Below are 16,574 nucleotides of genomic sequence, written 5' to 3'. Positions count from 1 at the left end.
GCCAACCCGTTTTTTTTTAACCTGTTCTCGAATTCAATTAAGAACATTACTAAATTGTGATAGACTGATGATCAATACACTAGTTACACTAGCAAAACTAATTATTTTATTTTTTGTGGATATAAAATGGCAACCTGATCTCTAAGGCATATTGCCACATTCCTGAAATCAGAACCCATCCTAAGGAGGACCAAAAATATCAAATAATTAAGGAAACAGCATAAGCCCTTTAAAATTATTTAAAGAGAAAGGCAACCACTCTAGAAGGTAGTATAATACATGAGATCTTTGTTGAGGCATTTACCATCTCTACATGGTACTTTCATTTGCAAGTTGAAATGAAGTCACCCAGAAGGAGGTACTGTGAGGCTCAATGTCATTTTCACATAGGTATGTCCTTTAACACTAAGGAGTCTAAATTCAATTTTCATGAATTATAAAAACTGGAGTCAGTCAATTTGTTTAAAAGCCATACTAGCATCTAATTCAGTGGAATACGTGTTAAGATGCACTGTTTTTATATTTTTAACAGGATCTAAAGGCTGGACCCTTCCAATTAAAACCTCCCCAAATGAACCTTCTTGGGGAGTTTCATAATTTCCTACAATTTTAAACACGACAAATCAACCCAATGCTTTTTTCAGATTTCTTACCTGTGTCGCCAAACTCAAGACCTGCTGTACTAGCTCCTGTGTTTCTGATGGTTTCTTGAGAAACAGCTTCACTATGGCAGTAAGCAGAGTGAGCTGCACCTAAGCAGACATAATTTAATAAAGTGAAAGGCACTTGCATTATCCATCCATCAATTCAAAAGTGGTGTTTCCCCAACTATGAATTACTGTTATTATTTTGATTAAGAAACAAAGGTTAAAACTGAGCCAAAATCAACAACAGCAGTCAAAGGTATTCATTCACCAACTGAAAAATCACTAGCTTCCTATCCCCAAATTGCATTTTGGCATCAAAAATTGCTTGTTTGTTTCTGGCCCAGATAATGACCTATATTCTTAAAATACAAGTATATGCTAACACTGTGATGGCAACAAAACTGGTTCCTGACCAAGTCCTTATTATTTAATTCCACCAAAAGCTACAACTTCGGGGAAATTAGGGAATCATCTGTAATACTGGGGGGCAAAAGCCAAGACAGTAGAATTATGCCAGCTCATAGCCAATTAAGAGTGGGCTGCTGAACCACAAAGCTACTGGCTTGTATGTGTTCCTTGTAAAGACCTATTAAAATTACTATGGTGGATTACATACACGAACTTCAATTTGTAGTGAGTAAAAACGCTAGGGGAAAAGGATTTAATAATTTATCTGCTTCTTTGGACCTGTGGCTCTAAGGTCAGGTCTCTCAATTTTGGTAGAGGAAAGACAGAAGATGGGAAGGAAATCTTTCCAAACTGCACATGCCAGCCTGCACCACAGCCCCAGGTAGAACTCCTGTTACTGGGTTGTTGGAAAAGTCATGACGCATTTTTGCAACGAAAAACATAGAAAAATACGTCATGACTTTTCCGACAACCCAATATAATAAGCCGTAACCATTACATCTTCGGGTACCAAAAAATTAAAAAGTGATAACTACTGCTCTAAACTAGTTGTCATCAAAATGTGGTTTTGGACCAGCAGCAACAGCAGCTGCTGCATCACCCTAAACCTTTTAAGGAGTGAAAATGCTTAGGCCCACCTCAAATCTATTGTATCAGAAATTCTCAGGGTGCTTGTGTGGGGGGTGAAGGGGGGGCGATCGACCTGTGCTTTAACAAGCTCTCCAGGTGTTTCTGAGGCTCATTAAAAGTTTGTGAACCACTGGTCTAAGTTAGGCAGATTTGTTCCACCATATATATCCCCCTCCCCCTCCCCCTCCCTCTCTCTCTCTCATGCCAAACATTTACTTTCCCTGAAATCTTCCCAAAAAAGATCAGAGCGTATAGATGATAACTTACCTGGGTGCTTTCATCATGAAAACCCTCCAGGAAGCTCTCTAGTAACTCATCTGCATTATCAATTCTTTCAGCATATTCTCCCACAATCCAAATCATAGCTGCTCGAGCATCTGGCTCATCCAGCGAGTCCAAGTTCTCACACAGAGTGGCAATGATACTTTCATACCTGATATAACAAAATGGACTATAGTTACTGAAGGCAAAACTGAGAATAGTATTTAACAATGAAGACTAAAGGCAAAACCATGGACAAGGTATCCTAAACCAAACCACCAAAACACAGAGGCTTTTTAGTCAAAAACAATGTAAGGCTTTGAGGCAGACAATTATAAATGGCTTAAATTTCCTTTCAATTGTATTTTAATAACTAGACCTTAAACCTTTATAAAAGCTCATCAGATAATATTTTCACAGAGAAAAATTAACGTGTGGCGTAAGATAATAGCACTGCCTTGTATTTCTAACAATCTTTCTTATAACTAGATGAGAATTTTCCTATTTATTATTCCCTTTTGCCTTCATGGGAGAGGAACAGGTATCCCACTCTACTTTTAGGAAAACAGAATGGAATTCAAGAACAGCAGCATCCAAACTAAAAACAATAATTCTGTCCCTTAGTCCACCTATTTCTGCTTTTTATGGAGATCTTCATGTTCCTCCCTCCTAAGGCACCTGCACTAATGATTTGTTTCTCCAAAAAAAAACAAGTAATTCAAATATTTATTTTTAATTTTATGGTTCTATAGCTCTCTCACTTTTACCATGTTGAATCCAACTCCTTGGCTAATGCAGTTTTAAACATCAAAATGACACTGTATACTTTATTAGATGTAAACAAATAAATAGTACACTTAATTATTTGCCCTATTTCCAGTGATTAAACCAGGTTTTTAATAGCTTTTCCTTAAAATTAAACTGTTATAACCCCTTACTAATATAAACCAGAAATGGACACATTTCTCTCGCAATCACATTGTGATATACACTTCCACCCTAATCAAGAAGTTTACAAACCCAATGTCCCTCTTTTCTGAAGAGTGGTAAAACGTATGTGTTTCTTTTCCCAAAAATACCATTTCAAAAATTAAAAACATATATAGTGCTTGATAAACCACTACACTTTGCTAAAATATTTCTTCTAATTTGAGTCTACCACTAACCTAGCTTACTGCAAGCAAGTCGCTTCACTAACACTATCTTTAAAGATTAATCAGAAGCTTCAGCACAAGATACCTCTATAATTTTAAGGCAAAATGAGATTTTGGATGCTTACAAGACCTGCTCTTATTTCATTCTTTCAGATTCCTTAATTGCTTGTTTTCAAAATCAAATCTAAAGTATTTCTGCTCCATAAACTAAGAGGCCTCAATGTGGAAAATGTGTGGAATGAAAATATAGATTTTGCAGCTACATACATGGGAGCAGCTCCAATACCTCAGAAAAGGCCTGAGGCCCTGATAATTTATTGTTACCTGTTCTATCATTTTCTACAAAGTACTAGGTAACATGCAAAGTGAACAGTGAAGCTGTCACCTTCCTGGTTGTTACAATAGGGTGGCCATATAATTTATCCAAACTGAGACATTTCTGAGAGTGAAAAGGGATACACAATCACTAATTATGCCTCGTTAATGGACATAACTGGGATTAGACCCGGACAGCCTGGAATAGATGGGTATCCTAGTCATTAGTAACTTTACCAGCAAAGATTCTGGTAAACTTCAATATATGCCAATCAACAGTGCATTTTCAGACAGAGCTGCGATTCTTCTAAAAGTAATAAAGCAGGGTGAAAAAAAATCAGGTTTTAATCCCTGTGCAAACCACTTTATAAATTTCTGATTTTTACTAAATTATCCTATTATGACATTACAAAGGCTGTTCTTACTTAGCCCATTTCAAAGTGCCTTGCTTAAACATTTCCTAAATGATTTGAGGAAGAGGGGTGGAAGTATTTGGACATACTTGTTGGGGTACTTGCGGAAGATGTCCCTGATGACAACAATCGCCTCTTGGACCACATAATTTACTTTGGTCTGGATGAGATCAAGCAATGTGCTCACACAGCGTTCTGCAGATTGCTGGGAAGAGGAACATAATGAACGACAAGTCAGATGATCTGTCCCATAATACAACCTCAATATAAAAATAATTTTGAAACATACAGGTGCATTAACTAAACTAGAATAAAAGATCAGGCACTTAATCTGACCAAGCTATACTAGAGGCTGGGCTATTAGATGGAGATATACAGAAGTTCTCGAAGTTCTAGATATACCCCAAATTTTACTCATTACAAAATATACTGACAGGTGAATCAGTTCAAATGAAAAGAATCATCTTGGATAGCCAGGAGTATAAAAATGAGAATAGCAAGTAAAGTTTAGAGAAAAATTTAAGAACAAAAGAATAAGTAAAGGTGGGAGGTCTTTATCTGGAGTTCATGGATGAGGGGAGACAGCAGAAGGCGACTTTAAACCTCCTGAAATGAAATTGCCAAATTTCATGTGCATACAAGCCTATTTTTCAGGGAGAGGGTCCAGAGCTTTCACTGTATTTTCAAAGTTATCTGTGATGGGAAAAACTCCATCTTTTGGGTTATATAACTGAAAGTCTATGGCCTTTAATAAACTGCAATTTTCCACAACCTATTATTCATCTATAAAATAGAATTTAATCTATAGATATTTCATTAATAAAGGGAATATGTAAGAATACAAGAAACAAAACTAAAGTCTTAAAATTATAAGTCAGTTTTTAAGAGAAGGGCTCTATAAGAGAGACCCTAAAAATCAAGGACTGATTTATCATGTATTACAATGTACCATGATGGGTCGGTCACTCTAGTACATGCCTCCTGGTAAGATACAATAGGAAGTACAGAGCAACACCTAAGTGGTCTTTTTGCTAAAAACACTGAACATGAATATTATTAAGCCTCTAGATCAGCGGTTCTCAACCTTTCACAGGGGTCACCTAAGACCATTGGAAAACACATATTTTCGATGGTCTTAGGAACCGAGACACCGCTCCTCTATCCATCTCCAGGCCCACAAGCAGATATGCCCACATACGAGTACCCGGCGACCCCTGTGAAAGGGTCGTTTGACCCCCAAAGGGGCCGCGACCCACAGGTTGAGAACAGCTGCTCTAGATTTAATTATATGAAGGGGATGGAGGAATGAGATAAACAACACTAAAACACAGACAGCCAAATCCAGACTCTTGGAAATTCTACAAGCCTAAAGACCTAGTCTCTTCAATGAATGGCACCTAAATAAGGAAGTGAAGATTTAAGAGACATAGTAACCAAATGCAATGTGTGGGTCTTATTTAGATTTTGATTTGAACAAGCCAACTATAAAAACAGATTTAGACACAATTAGGAAAAATTGAACTCGGACTGGGTATTCAATGAGATTATGAATTATTGTTAGAGCCAGCCAAGTGGCGCATTAAGAGCTAGCTTGGGACCCCAGAGGGCCCGATTCGGATCCCACATATGAGGGCCAGTGACACTGCCTTCTACAGCTAAGATGCTGAACAACAGCTCAACCTGGAGCTGGGCTGCCGTGAGTCGCCAGCGATGGCATAGGCTGCAGCCGCTGTGGCAGTGGGTTGCCATGGGCTACCGTGTGTAGCCAGCAGCCGCAGTGAGCAGCCGTCCAGAAGCTGGCGACTGATCTGCCTCGCCAGGGAAGAGCGCAATGATGGTGCCAACTTGGGCCAGTGTAGCAACGTCCTCCACAACTAGACTAAAGAACAAAAGGACAGCAGCTTGTCTGTTCCCCTTCCCCCAATTCCCCAGTGCTGTTCCCATCCCCCAATAAAAATCTTAAAAAAAAAAAAAAAAGAATTATTGTTAGTTTCTGGTATTAATGGTATTGTGATGATGTTATTTTGTAATGGACCGTCAGGTAACTATTAGATATACATTAGACTATTCTATAGAGTAAGATCACATCTGAGATTTGCATTAAAACAAAATCTCACCCCACTCCCTAATTTTAAAGGGAGAGGGAGAAGATAAAACAGGAACAGCAACGTGTTGTTATCTGTTCAAAATGGACGATGAGTACATGAGCGTTCATTAGTCAGCTTTACTTTAGCATATGCCTGAAAATTTCTGTCATAAAATCTTTTAAACATACTACAATAATTTAAACCACTCCAACCAATTTAATGAAAACAAAATTGCATCTTGAGGATATTTATATGAAGTCATATATATGATTCTGTTGTACCATGAAATGATTCTGCCATCTTTTACGTATTTTTTCCATTTTTGGATTCTGTTTTATTCATTTTCAGCTAGTAATTCCTCTGCTGTTATCGCAACAACAAAATAGTTGAAAAATTAAATATGTAATTTGTAATAAGTTATAAAGTATGTAGGATATAGGCTTAGGCTACTGTACAGATTAAATTATCATAAATTAGATACTATAATACCACAGGGTTTGATATAAAGCTAACATCTAGTGAGCCCTTAGTATCATTATTATAATAAAGAAAAAAATGGGACATTTCCCACAATGCATGAAAATTCAAAAAACATTTACATATGGGACAGTAATTTTCTAGCAAATTGTCATTGCAACCGTATTGCTTTTGATAAAAAAAAAAATACTACCAATAAAGCAGTGTGGCAGAGGAGCAATAGTAAAACACCCAATCATTATAAACACACGCAAGTCCAGAAACAGAGAAACACATAAACAGATATAAAATTTAGTATGTAATAAAGACATTTCCTAACAGTAAGGAAAAGATGATTTGTTCTGGTATTTGATCCCCACACTCATGCCTTTCATCAAAATTATTTCCAATTATTTTAATTCTTGATTAAAAACATCTTTCAATGTAAAAGCAAAATCAATGCTATACAAGTAGAAAATAAAGTTAAATTTTGCATAACTTTGAAGTGAAGCACAATGTTCCCGGTATGCTACTACAGATACCATTGAGGAAAAAGACTGACAGGACTCACTATATAAGAAAATGTAAACTTCTGTGTATCAAGAAGTAAAAGGAGGGGTAACCTAGGTTAGCTCAGTTGGTTAGAGCATGGTGCTGATAACACCAAGGTTGCTGGTTCAATCCCCACATGGGCCACTGTCAGCTGCGCCCTCCCTACAAGAGTTAACTATGCCATTGGAGCATGAAAGCAATGTGTAACCAATGACCATGGCTGTTCCCCAATAAAATAAAATTTTAAAAAACTGAAAAAAAGTAAAAGGAAAACAAATTGGGAAAATAACTGCTAATGAAATGAAGGGTAATAATAGCTTTAATTATAAAGGATTTAAAAAAAATCAACGTGGAAAAGATAACCCACTGGAAAAAGGTGCACAGGGGATGAACAAGCAATTCCAAATGGCTGATAATGAAATACATGTTCACCTCAACTAGAGATCAAAGGTTTGACTACAACCCACCTTATACCACTATGTGGAAAAAGAGTAGGAACTACTTTAAGGTTCTACAATAAGGGAGAGGCCAAATAAGTAACATGGTTTATTTCTATAAACCGCTAAAGATGATGTAAAATGTTACCAGTAACATGGAAAAATGTCCATGTATGATAAGTGACAAAAGCAGACTATAAAAGTACATAATAGCATATGTAGAATAATCTCATTTTTATAAAAAAAATACACCCATGTATGGAGGACTATGTAAACAAAGATTTCAAATCGTGTTCAAATCATCTCTAGGAGGGTGGGATAGAGACAGGATAAAGCACAGTGTTCTGTTTTCACTTGTCTTTTTTTATGATTTTACGTAGTAAACACATATAGCTTTCCTAAGAGGAAAAACATAATTTTGTTTGTTTTTAAATTAAGGGATGAGACACAAATCCGTATTTCATCTTGAGCTATAAAAATTTGAAATGGTGAACACCAAAGAACAGAAGGCTAGGAAGTGAGGAACTCCTGGAATGAACTTAGTGCCTTAATCTTTCCCAAACAAATAACATCACTTGATTTTATTTGAAAGACTAAGAAAGGCCAGGGTTTATCTCCTCCTTAAAAAAATAGGTATACAATTTTAATTTGTCAATCATACTTCATTAAAGCTGGGGGGAAAAAAGTAAGATTAAAAAAACAAACAAAAAGAAATAGGCAAAAGTTGGGACCAGCCATGTGGCACGTTGGTTAAGAGTTGGCTTGGGACGCCAGCTCTGAGCAGCAGTGTCCCAGTTCAGATCCCACATGAGGGCCAGTGATGCAGCGCCCCCTGCAGCTGAGATGGTGAACGACAGCTCGAACTGGAGCTGGGCTGCTGTGAGTCACTGGCAACAGCGTGGGCTGCAGCAAGGCTGCAGTGGGCTGCCGTGAGCTACAGTGAGTGGCTGGCAGCCAGTGTGAGTGGCTGGCAGCCAGTGTAAGCGGCAGGCAGCTGGCATGAGCTGCTGCGAGAGACACTGTGAGCAGCCGTCCAATGGCCAGCGACCGATCTGCCTCACCGAGCACAATGATAATACCAACATGGGCCAATGAAGCAACGTCCTCCACAACTAGACTGAAGAACAAAAAGGACAGCAACTTGTCTGTTCCCCTTCCCCGATTCCCCAATGCTGTTCCCCTCCAATTTCCCAATATAATCTTAAAAAAAAAAAAAATAGGCAAAAGTTACTAAAAAAAGAGTACTATGGGATTGCTTTTTCAATGTTCTTTATTGACTCATCAGCTTACTGCTTAATCTCTAACTTAATATAACAAAATTATATATTTTTTTCACCTAAGGATTCTTACAGTAACAGAGAAACACCTGTATTTAGTCATGATAAAAATACAACTCCAACATTTAAAGATGCCTAAACTTTCCAATAGGCCCTCTTCTCTCACCTAAGCATTAAACTAAAATTCTTTTCTCATTTGCTGATCTTTGAAACCAACTACAGATTAAAAAAGGGTAAGATGCCCTGAAAGAAAGCAGCAGCTCAGTTTAGAAGTTACACAGAAAGTTTATTGTAATTCCCTCACTAGTTCTTCCTTGTCCCATGGATGCATTAGTTAAAAACAGGCAATTATAGCCTCTCCTGCCCCCAAAACTGGGCTAGGCAAATCTTTCCAACTGATAACTTGCATGACTGAAATAGATGTAGGAAAAATTCTAAGGTAAATCCAGGCAAATTGAGATAAGAGAGCACTAGACAAAAGGCAGGATACTTCAAGGCTGATCCCAAATTTCCCAAGGAAGTTCCTTCCTCACATACTCCCACCAAGGCACCCTGAGTCAAAGGAAGGAGAAGTGAAAGCCATCAGAAGCTTATCTTTTCCAGAAGATGATGGACAACTTTTCAATTAGTCACAATACAATACAATACAATACAATACAAGGCACAAATAACTTCTGGAATTTAGATGCTTTGAGTACCCTTTCTATTATGGTAATTAACTCCTGAGATAGAAAACCCTTTTAAACTTTGGAGTGGGACATAATTTTGTACGACTCTTTAGAGCTTTTTCAGAGGAGTCAGTAAGACAATGAGAGTCTGGCAGTGACAAGCACAAAATGACTCTTATGCTACCAAAATCTCTCTGAAAACTGTCTACATTAATAGTAGGTAGATGGCTATACCTCAATTAAAAAAAATAAATAAATAAGAAAAGGTAAGTATGTGAAGTGTGGTCATAAAAAAAGATGTACCCAGATCCAATACACAGACTTGTCCATTTCTCCAATGGAGCAACAGGAGTGTATTAAATACCTGAAGCAACTGAGCTAACAGAACCAGTAGAAACCAGGATTAACTTCTTGCTATGACAACTGGTTTAGTAAATGATTTATCCATGTTAGCTTCTTGGAACAGCACCGACTTGAATAAAAACAAGGCCAATTAAGAGCCTAGCTTTCATAGATGCTTTTCTGACACAGCATCTGTTTCTTTCTGTTCCCACGAAGTACTAGTCATATTGTACAAATTATTTTAGTATCCTTGAGAAGTCATATGGTCCAACCCTCTGCCTCTAAGCAGAATTGCATGGAGTCACGTAGCAAGAACAAATATGGAGTTCTGAATCCACAATTAACATAGTGAACAGAGGTCACCATTACTTTCAACAAATTACTGAATGAGGAGAAACCAATGGAAGACTGGTGACTAACGAAGCAGGGCAACGTAAGTTGTCGCCCATAATACCTACTGGAAGGCGGCAAAAAAGCTAGAAACAAACCTGCCCTCTAAGACCACAAAGGGGCTCTCCTCAAGAGGACTTCCAAGAAAGATCAACCGCCTTTCCTAAAGCAGAAACCTGCCAGTGACAGCCCTGCCTATGTGCACAGAAGTCCCGATCAACTTTTCTGTTATCTCATTGTTAAATATAAATGGACTGCACTGTACTACATGCATCGTATACACCTCAATTAAAAATTGTGTACAGACATGCAACCATCACCATATAATACTCAAGATAATTAAATTCAAACTGCAGAAGCAAAATAAAAAACTGCAATTCATATACCCGGAGATTTCAAGAAGCTATTGGAACCACAAAAAAAGGAATGCTATGAAAAAAGTAGCAATAATAAGAAAGAGCAAGGAAGAGAGGCTGTATGGAATGACGGCCGTGCAGAAAGCAAGAGAGAAATCAGGCAGACTAGAGCAAGCAAGATGACAGAGAAAAGAGTCTAGGACAAAAAGAGGTTTACAGATTTGATACTATGCTTGAAAAGCCGAAAGAAGGTAGGGATGCAATGAAGACACACGATGCAAGAAAAAAGGCCATTATAGAAACTCCAGAAAAATACAAATCTCTTTAAGAAAAGAAAATATAATCATCTGCATTGTAATGGCCCTCTATATTTAGTCATAATATGCACAGTAAGTTTTGCATGCCTATAGTTGAGAGAACAAAAAATACAGGTGTATTTTCTCAATTTGCTATGATAATCAATACAGAAACAAACAAAAATACCTCATGATGTAACTGTACGGAAAAATAGGAAAAGTAGTAGAAAGGTGGAGAATATGAACTAAGCTGTTCATCTCACAGCAAAAAGTTAACAATGTTTAGAATTAGTAAATCAGTAAATAATAGCATAAGCATATTATTTATAGATGGAAATATCTTTAAAGAATAACTAAAACCAGAAACACGATTAAAATGAATCCCTCCTTTTAGGGACCAGGGATAGCTGCTTTTCATTAAAACTTCTGTAATATCTTAACTGTGTGCTTTATTATTTTGACAAACTTTAAAATGTATTTTAAAGGAGTAAAGAGAACCCTCGGAACCCCATCACATGGTCACAACTACCACGGGACACTTGCCTCCACCTTGATGGCACACCGCCCAATGGCCCGCACGGCTTTGCGAACAAAGTCAACATCCACCTCTGTGGCATATTCCTTCAGTTCTGCCAGAACCTGTGGAGAATCCAGGATGTGGCAATCATTAAGGTTTCTTAAACAGCGACTTCATGGCCTAGCTTTTTCTGAAGGCCAGGCCTTAAGATCTAAGTCATTACAAACTTGAGTTACTTCAAGTCTGACCTGAGCGATATTGGCTTGGGACGCCAAACGAATCATGATGTCCAACTTCTCCAGTTTAACGTAGATGGGATCATTGTACTTCACAAAGAAGACTTTAATTTCCTGCTTCAAGATTTCAGGCCTGTGAAACAGAAAACAAGATGAGGAAGGTGAGGTATGTATGGATATATTCTTCGGCGTCTGTATGAATCTAAACTATGCCTCTCTGCTCCCCTCCCACTCCACCCTCTCCAGGAAAAAACACCCCACAAACTTCCCCTGCATCCCTCTATTCTTGCCAGTTCCATTTAGCAGACTATTTTTTATCCCTTTAAAGGGTCAGGGTACATGCTGTCAAGAAGAATTGCTGGAAGAACAGCAATCTGGCTCTAAACTATGGCCTGAACCACATTGAGCAGGCACTAACTAGCTCATATGCTATTTTTTTTTTTTAAAATTTTTATTGGGGAATTGGGGGGATGGGAACAGTGCTGGGGAGTTGGGGGAAGGGGAACAGACAAGTTGCTGTCCTTTTGTTCTTCAATCTAGTTGTGGAGGATGTTGCTTCACTGGCCCAAGTTGGCACCATCATTGCGCTCTTCTCTGGCGAGGCAGATCAGTCGCCGGCTTCTGGACGGCCGCTCACTGCGGCTGCTGGCCGCTCACGCTGGCTGCTGGCCACACACGGTAGCCCATGGCAACCCACTGCCACAGGGGCTGCAGCCTACGCCATCGCCAGTGACTCACGGCAGCCCAGCTCCAGGTTGAGCTGTTGTTCAGCATCTTAGCTGTAGAGGGCAGTGTCACTGGCCCTCATATGTGGGATCCGAACCGGGGCCCTCTGGCATCCCAAGCGAGTTCTTAACCATCGCGCCACTCGGCCGGCCCACTCATATGCTATTAAGAGGCCCTTCAGAAAGCAAACTGCACTCACTGTAGAGGAACTACAGGCATTTATTATAGGAACTGTCCAAAATCAACTGTTAGTCCCCTGACCCTGGGGGAAGTTGCTCTGCCATACAATGTTCTCATTTCCAGACATTAAACAGAGTTTAACACTGGCCTCTTTAGTATTGATGCTATTAAACTTCATTCAAAATTACTAACACTTTAATCACCAATTCATTTTTTTCCCAACCTTTTCTGGACAATTAGGTTGATGTTCCTCAGGGCAACGTACTGCACCTCTGGCTCCCCAGACAGCAAAGTGACAAGTGGAGGGGCCAGCTTCTTCAGCAGCATATTGTAGTAGTCAGAGTCCTTGGGTAACAACTCTAGGAATTTCATGAGGACTTTTACTGCTGAAAGCACCACTGCTGAGTTGGCGTGAGATAGCCGGGGAGTTACCCGCTCACAAATGCTGAGGACAGAAAAGGAAAATTAACTCCTTGAATTAAAATTTCTTTGCTCAATCCAGTCTATAAGGCAATGTGTCAGAGTCCCATGGCCCAAGTACCAAGGAGTCAGAATCAGTTAGAAAAGTCAAAGCTCCATGCACAGGTAAAACTGGGATCCAACACTGCAGAAGCCTCATTCCCAGCACACTACAGGCAGGGCAGGGACGTCAGAAGACTCTAGGACACCAGCCAGAAGGGATGTTCGAACTGGAAGGAAACTAGCCAATACCCCAAACACTTGAAGCTCACACCATTTACCTTCCAGTTTTATAGTCCTCTGTTTCCCCATTTATGTAAGGGCTCCCTGCCTCATAGCCCATTTCTCCTCAACCTACAGGAAGTCAAATTAAGCATTCCAATGGTTATTTTCATACTGAGATATCAACCAACTGTGGCTGAAGGTTTTACTGTTAAAATGCAAGAGGAAATAAGTTGACCGGGAAAACTACCCAACCCTTTGCCTTCAGGATAAGGGCGTCTCTGAAAGGTTTCTGTCTGTCTGTGTTTTAACAACAGTAACCCACTGCAATATTCTCCCAACCTCTTCCCCTTCTCCTAGCCCCTGTGACCTACACTTTAATGCCTCATGTAATCTTGGCTATTTAATTATCTATTGAGGGTTCTTCAGAAATTAACCTAATTTTGATACCTCTTGGACAACATAAATGGCTACTGACTATATCCAGTTAAGGATACAAGATAAGTAGGCTGTGTTTCTCTGCCTTCCTCCTAAATCTGCTCGGCTGACTCCCTGACCTCCTTAAGGGCTTCATGCAAATGCCACCTTCTCAGTGAGGCCTTCCCTGACCACCTTTTATAAAATACAACTCATCCCCAAATGCCCAACATTGTTTAGATCTCTTCCCTACTTTATCTTTCTCATTAGCACTTATCATCTGACATATATTATATTACATACACATATTATATATATTTCTGCCCGTCCCTCAGAATAAGTGTTCCTTGAGGGCTATGATTTGTCTGTCTACTGCTGTATCCTAAGGCCCAAAACAGTGCCTAGCACACAACATGAGCTCAATAAATATTTCCGGAGTGAATGAGTAAGTGTGAGACATCAGTGGCCAACAGAAAATCAATTCTATGTCAAGTTCTTTCCAGAAGATATTTGTACTTTCAATGATGGGAAGACACTATCAGGGTGACCTTTACCTAAGTCTAGAGGGAACAATTTCCCAGACAAGTGAAGAGCACTTACGTTACAGTAGCTTGAGCTTCAGCCAGGCAAGGAAGGTTCTTATCTACCATAATTAAAATATGCCAATTTTAATGGAGAGCCAACATTAAAGCACTCAGAAGCACTGTGCCTAGTACAGTGCCTAGACACATAAAATGCTCAAAAACACTGGTGGTAACTCTAACTCTGCTAACTAAAGCATATGTATGTGTATATGAAACTTAGTAGCCAACTGCTGATAGTCAAAGAAATGTGCGACACTACAGCGGTAACGGGCTGAGCAGAACAATCCAGATGTGCCTTCCAAAATCTCCAAATTCAGACTGACATGATTTCTATAGCTAATGAAAAGCATCATGTGTTTTGCTGGCTCCAACACACTTTCTCTAGTACTGAATTATAGCTGTAGCTCAGCTCAGTAACTAGTATCAAGCCACTTACTGTGTATCTAATATGAAAAGTTTGTCACCATAGTGAGAGACATTCAGAAACCTTTGTCAAATGGTGAGGAACTGCCGTATGGGAGATGTGAGACCATGATGAGGGAGACTTTAGCAGAGCATAACTGTACTGTTCAAATCGTAAATGAAAAACACCCATCTCAGAAGAGCTATTTTTGTACGGTTTACTCCACTACCTAAAATGTTCCTAAATCCAGTGAGAAAATACCAGCAGAAAGCAATACCTGTCCTATAAGCTACTGATCTTCCTCAACATAATTAGTCTTTTTTTTTCTAACACAGACACTAGAACTTATTAAACCAGTCAAGACTCTCAGATATTATCCAGAAAACCAGACTGACCTCTGAGCCTCACGGTCATCCTTAGGGTTGTAATTAGATAGGCAGTCCAGGATGAAAATCTGGCCCCATTCAGTGCACTCATTCAGGGCTGTCAGCAGCTTATTAATGTTCTGTGGGTTCAGATCGAGTAAGTTGCTGTTTGGGTGAGATTCACTGATTTCAGATAATGCTGCTACTGCATTAGCCACCACCTGGGGAAGAAGCAGATATAACCCTGATTTACCAAGAACAGTTCAACTAGAGACAAATATTTAATCTTCTCTGGATCACTTCATAGATCTCAATTCATAATCATCCCTGAATATTTTACCTACTCAGCTAGAAACAGATAAACTGCTTTTAAAACATATTAAACTACCAATGATGGCATATATAACTTCCTAGTAGTCAGGCAACCAAGAATTAAAACAATTCATGTATTAGCAGAAAGTCACACGTAATTTACTATTAAAACATTAACAATTTTATTAGTACTCAAAACTATCAATATAATCAAGACATGAACAACTAAAAAAAGCAGTGAAGTTTAAATATGAAACATGTACATTACGCAATGGAGAGAAAAATCTAGGCCACATCTTACAGTTGAATGGGTGTGCATATATGGGGGTGGGGTGGGGAGGTGATACCGTTAATCATATCACAAGTCTTAAGAGTAAGAAAATGTGAGCTTGACATCCTGTTCCCTATTATATGATGTTGGGAGAGCACATCATCTCTGTGAAATTCAGTTTCCTCATCTGAAAACTGGGGATAATTTAATCTACCTCACAGATTAGCTTTAGTTTTGAGAATAAAATAAGATGACATAAATATAAATTCTTTCTACAAAGCCTTATGCAAAATGAAGATGGTGATATTACCATAATTCATCAGGACTAAGTTGCAGAGTTTTTCACATTAACATCTCTGAAATTGGGATGCATTTTATAATCAATGGCACATCTGTTTAATAGAAAGTGTTTTTCTTTCTAGGTAATACAGAAAATAATAACGCATATTATAATCAATGGCATCTTAGAATCAATGAAATATGGTATCTCAAATGTATCCTTCTTTCAGGCAATATGATAAATGAAAAATTGCTACCAAATATAAGAAAGTACACTTGTATCCTGACTTACAGATCTGGGAATCCATATCAGTTGCAAGAAAAGAAGTAAACACTCTATCAAAATTACAGATTATTTCTAATATAACTAACAAATCTACAATCAATGAATGTTTATAAAGTAATTTAAAACTTGCAAAAAAAACCCCCCCAAAATAACCAAAAAGACACACACAAAAACTATACTATGGCCCTGTACAAGTGAATTTAAAACCACATTTTGCAGTAAGGCTCCCAGGTGTTACTAAAGATTAGCAAGGTAAAGCTGCATGTAAATATTCTATAAGTATAAATGAAATGTGATAGGAGATAGCACCTTCAGTAATTATTGAATTACTGAATAATTCAGCATATTGAAAAGGTTCTCAAAAATGTCAACTCATTATTTATTCTTACTAAAGTCCTTTGCTAAAAAATTGAGAAACTAAGAGTTGTATGACTATCCTTTTGCTAGTAAGAGAAGAAACATAATGGCCACAATTTAGCTACTGATTTTAATACCAACATTCTCTGGGTAATCTGCAGATTGTCCCAGCATATGATTTTACCTAGAAGATAAATGTCTAGAGAATATGATTTTTTAATCAAATAACACACTTATTACGTTAAGCATAATGAGGCCACAAATGAAATCA

At 38.4% G+C, this 16,574-nt stretch overlaps 1 protein-coding gene across 4 annotated transcripts in view; it reads right to left on the bottom strand.

Annotated features, from left to right (window-relative positions):
• The window catches only part of AP2B1 (adaptor related protein complex 2 subunit beta 1), a 111,976-nt gene that overhangs the window by 64,867 nt on the left and 30,535 nt on the right, over window positions 1–16,574 (bottom strand). For all 4 annotated transcript variants that reach the window (XM_019626853.1, XM_019626857.1, XM_019626854.1 and 1 more), the window contains exons 6-12: window positions 14,829–15,019; window positions 12,572–12,793; window positions 11,455–11,575; window positions 11,233–11,328; window positions 3,918–4,033; window positions 1,953–2,118; window positions 654–752 (exon numbers count right to left, since the gene is read on the bottom strand). In XM_019626853.1, the coding sequence (XP_019482398.1) occupies window positions 654–752; window positions 1,953–2,118; window positions 3,918–4,033; window positions 11,233–11,328; window positions 11,455–11,575; window positions 12,572–12,793; window positions 14,829–15,019 (1,011 nt within the window). The remainder of the gene's footprint in view (window positions 1–653; window positions 753–1,952; window positions 2,119–3,917; window positions 4,034–11,232; window positions 11,329–11,454; window positions 11,576–12,571; window positions 12,794–14,828; window positions 15,020–16,574) is intronic.

This window comes from Hipposideros armiger, unplaced genomic scaffold (genome assembly GCF_001890085.2).
Source record: "Hipposideros armiger isolate ML-2016 unplaced genomic scaffold, ASM189008v1 scaffold_692, whole genome shotgun sequence".
In the NCBI taxonomy this organism is placed as follows: Eukaryota; Metazoa; Chordata; class Mammalia; order Chiroptera; family Hipposideridae; genus Hipposideros; species Hipposideros armiger.
This window is presented reverse-complemented; position numbering and strand designations above follow the sequence as displayed.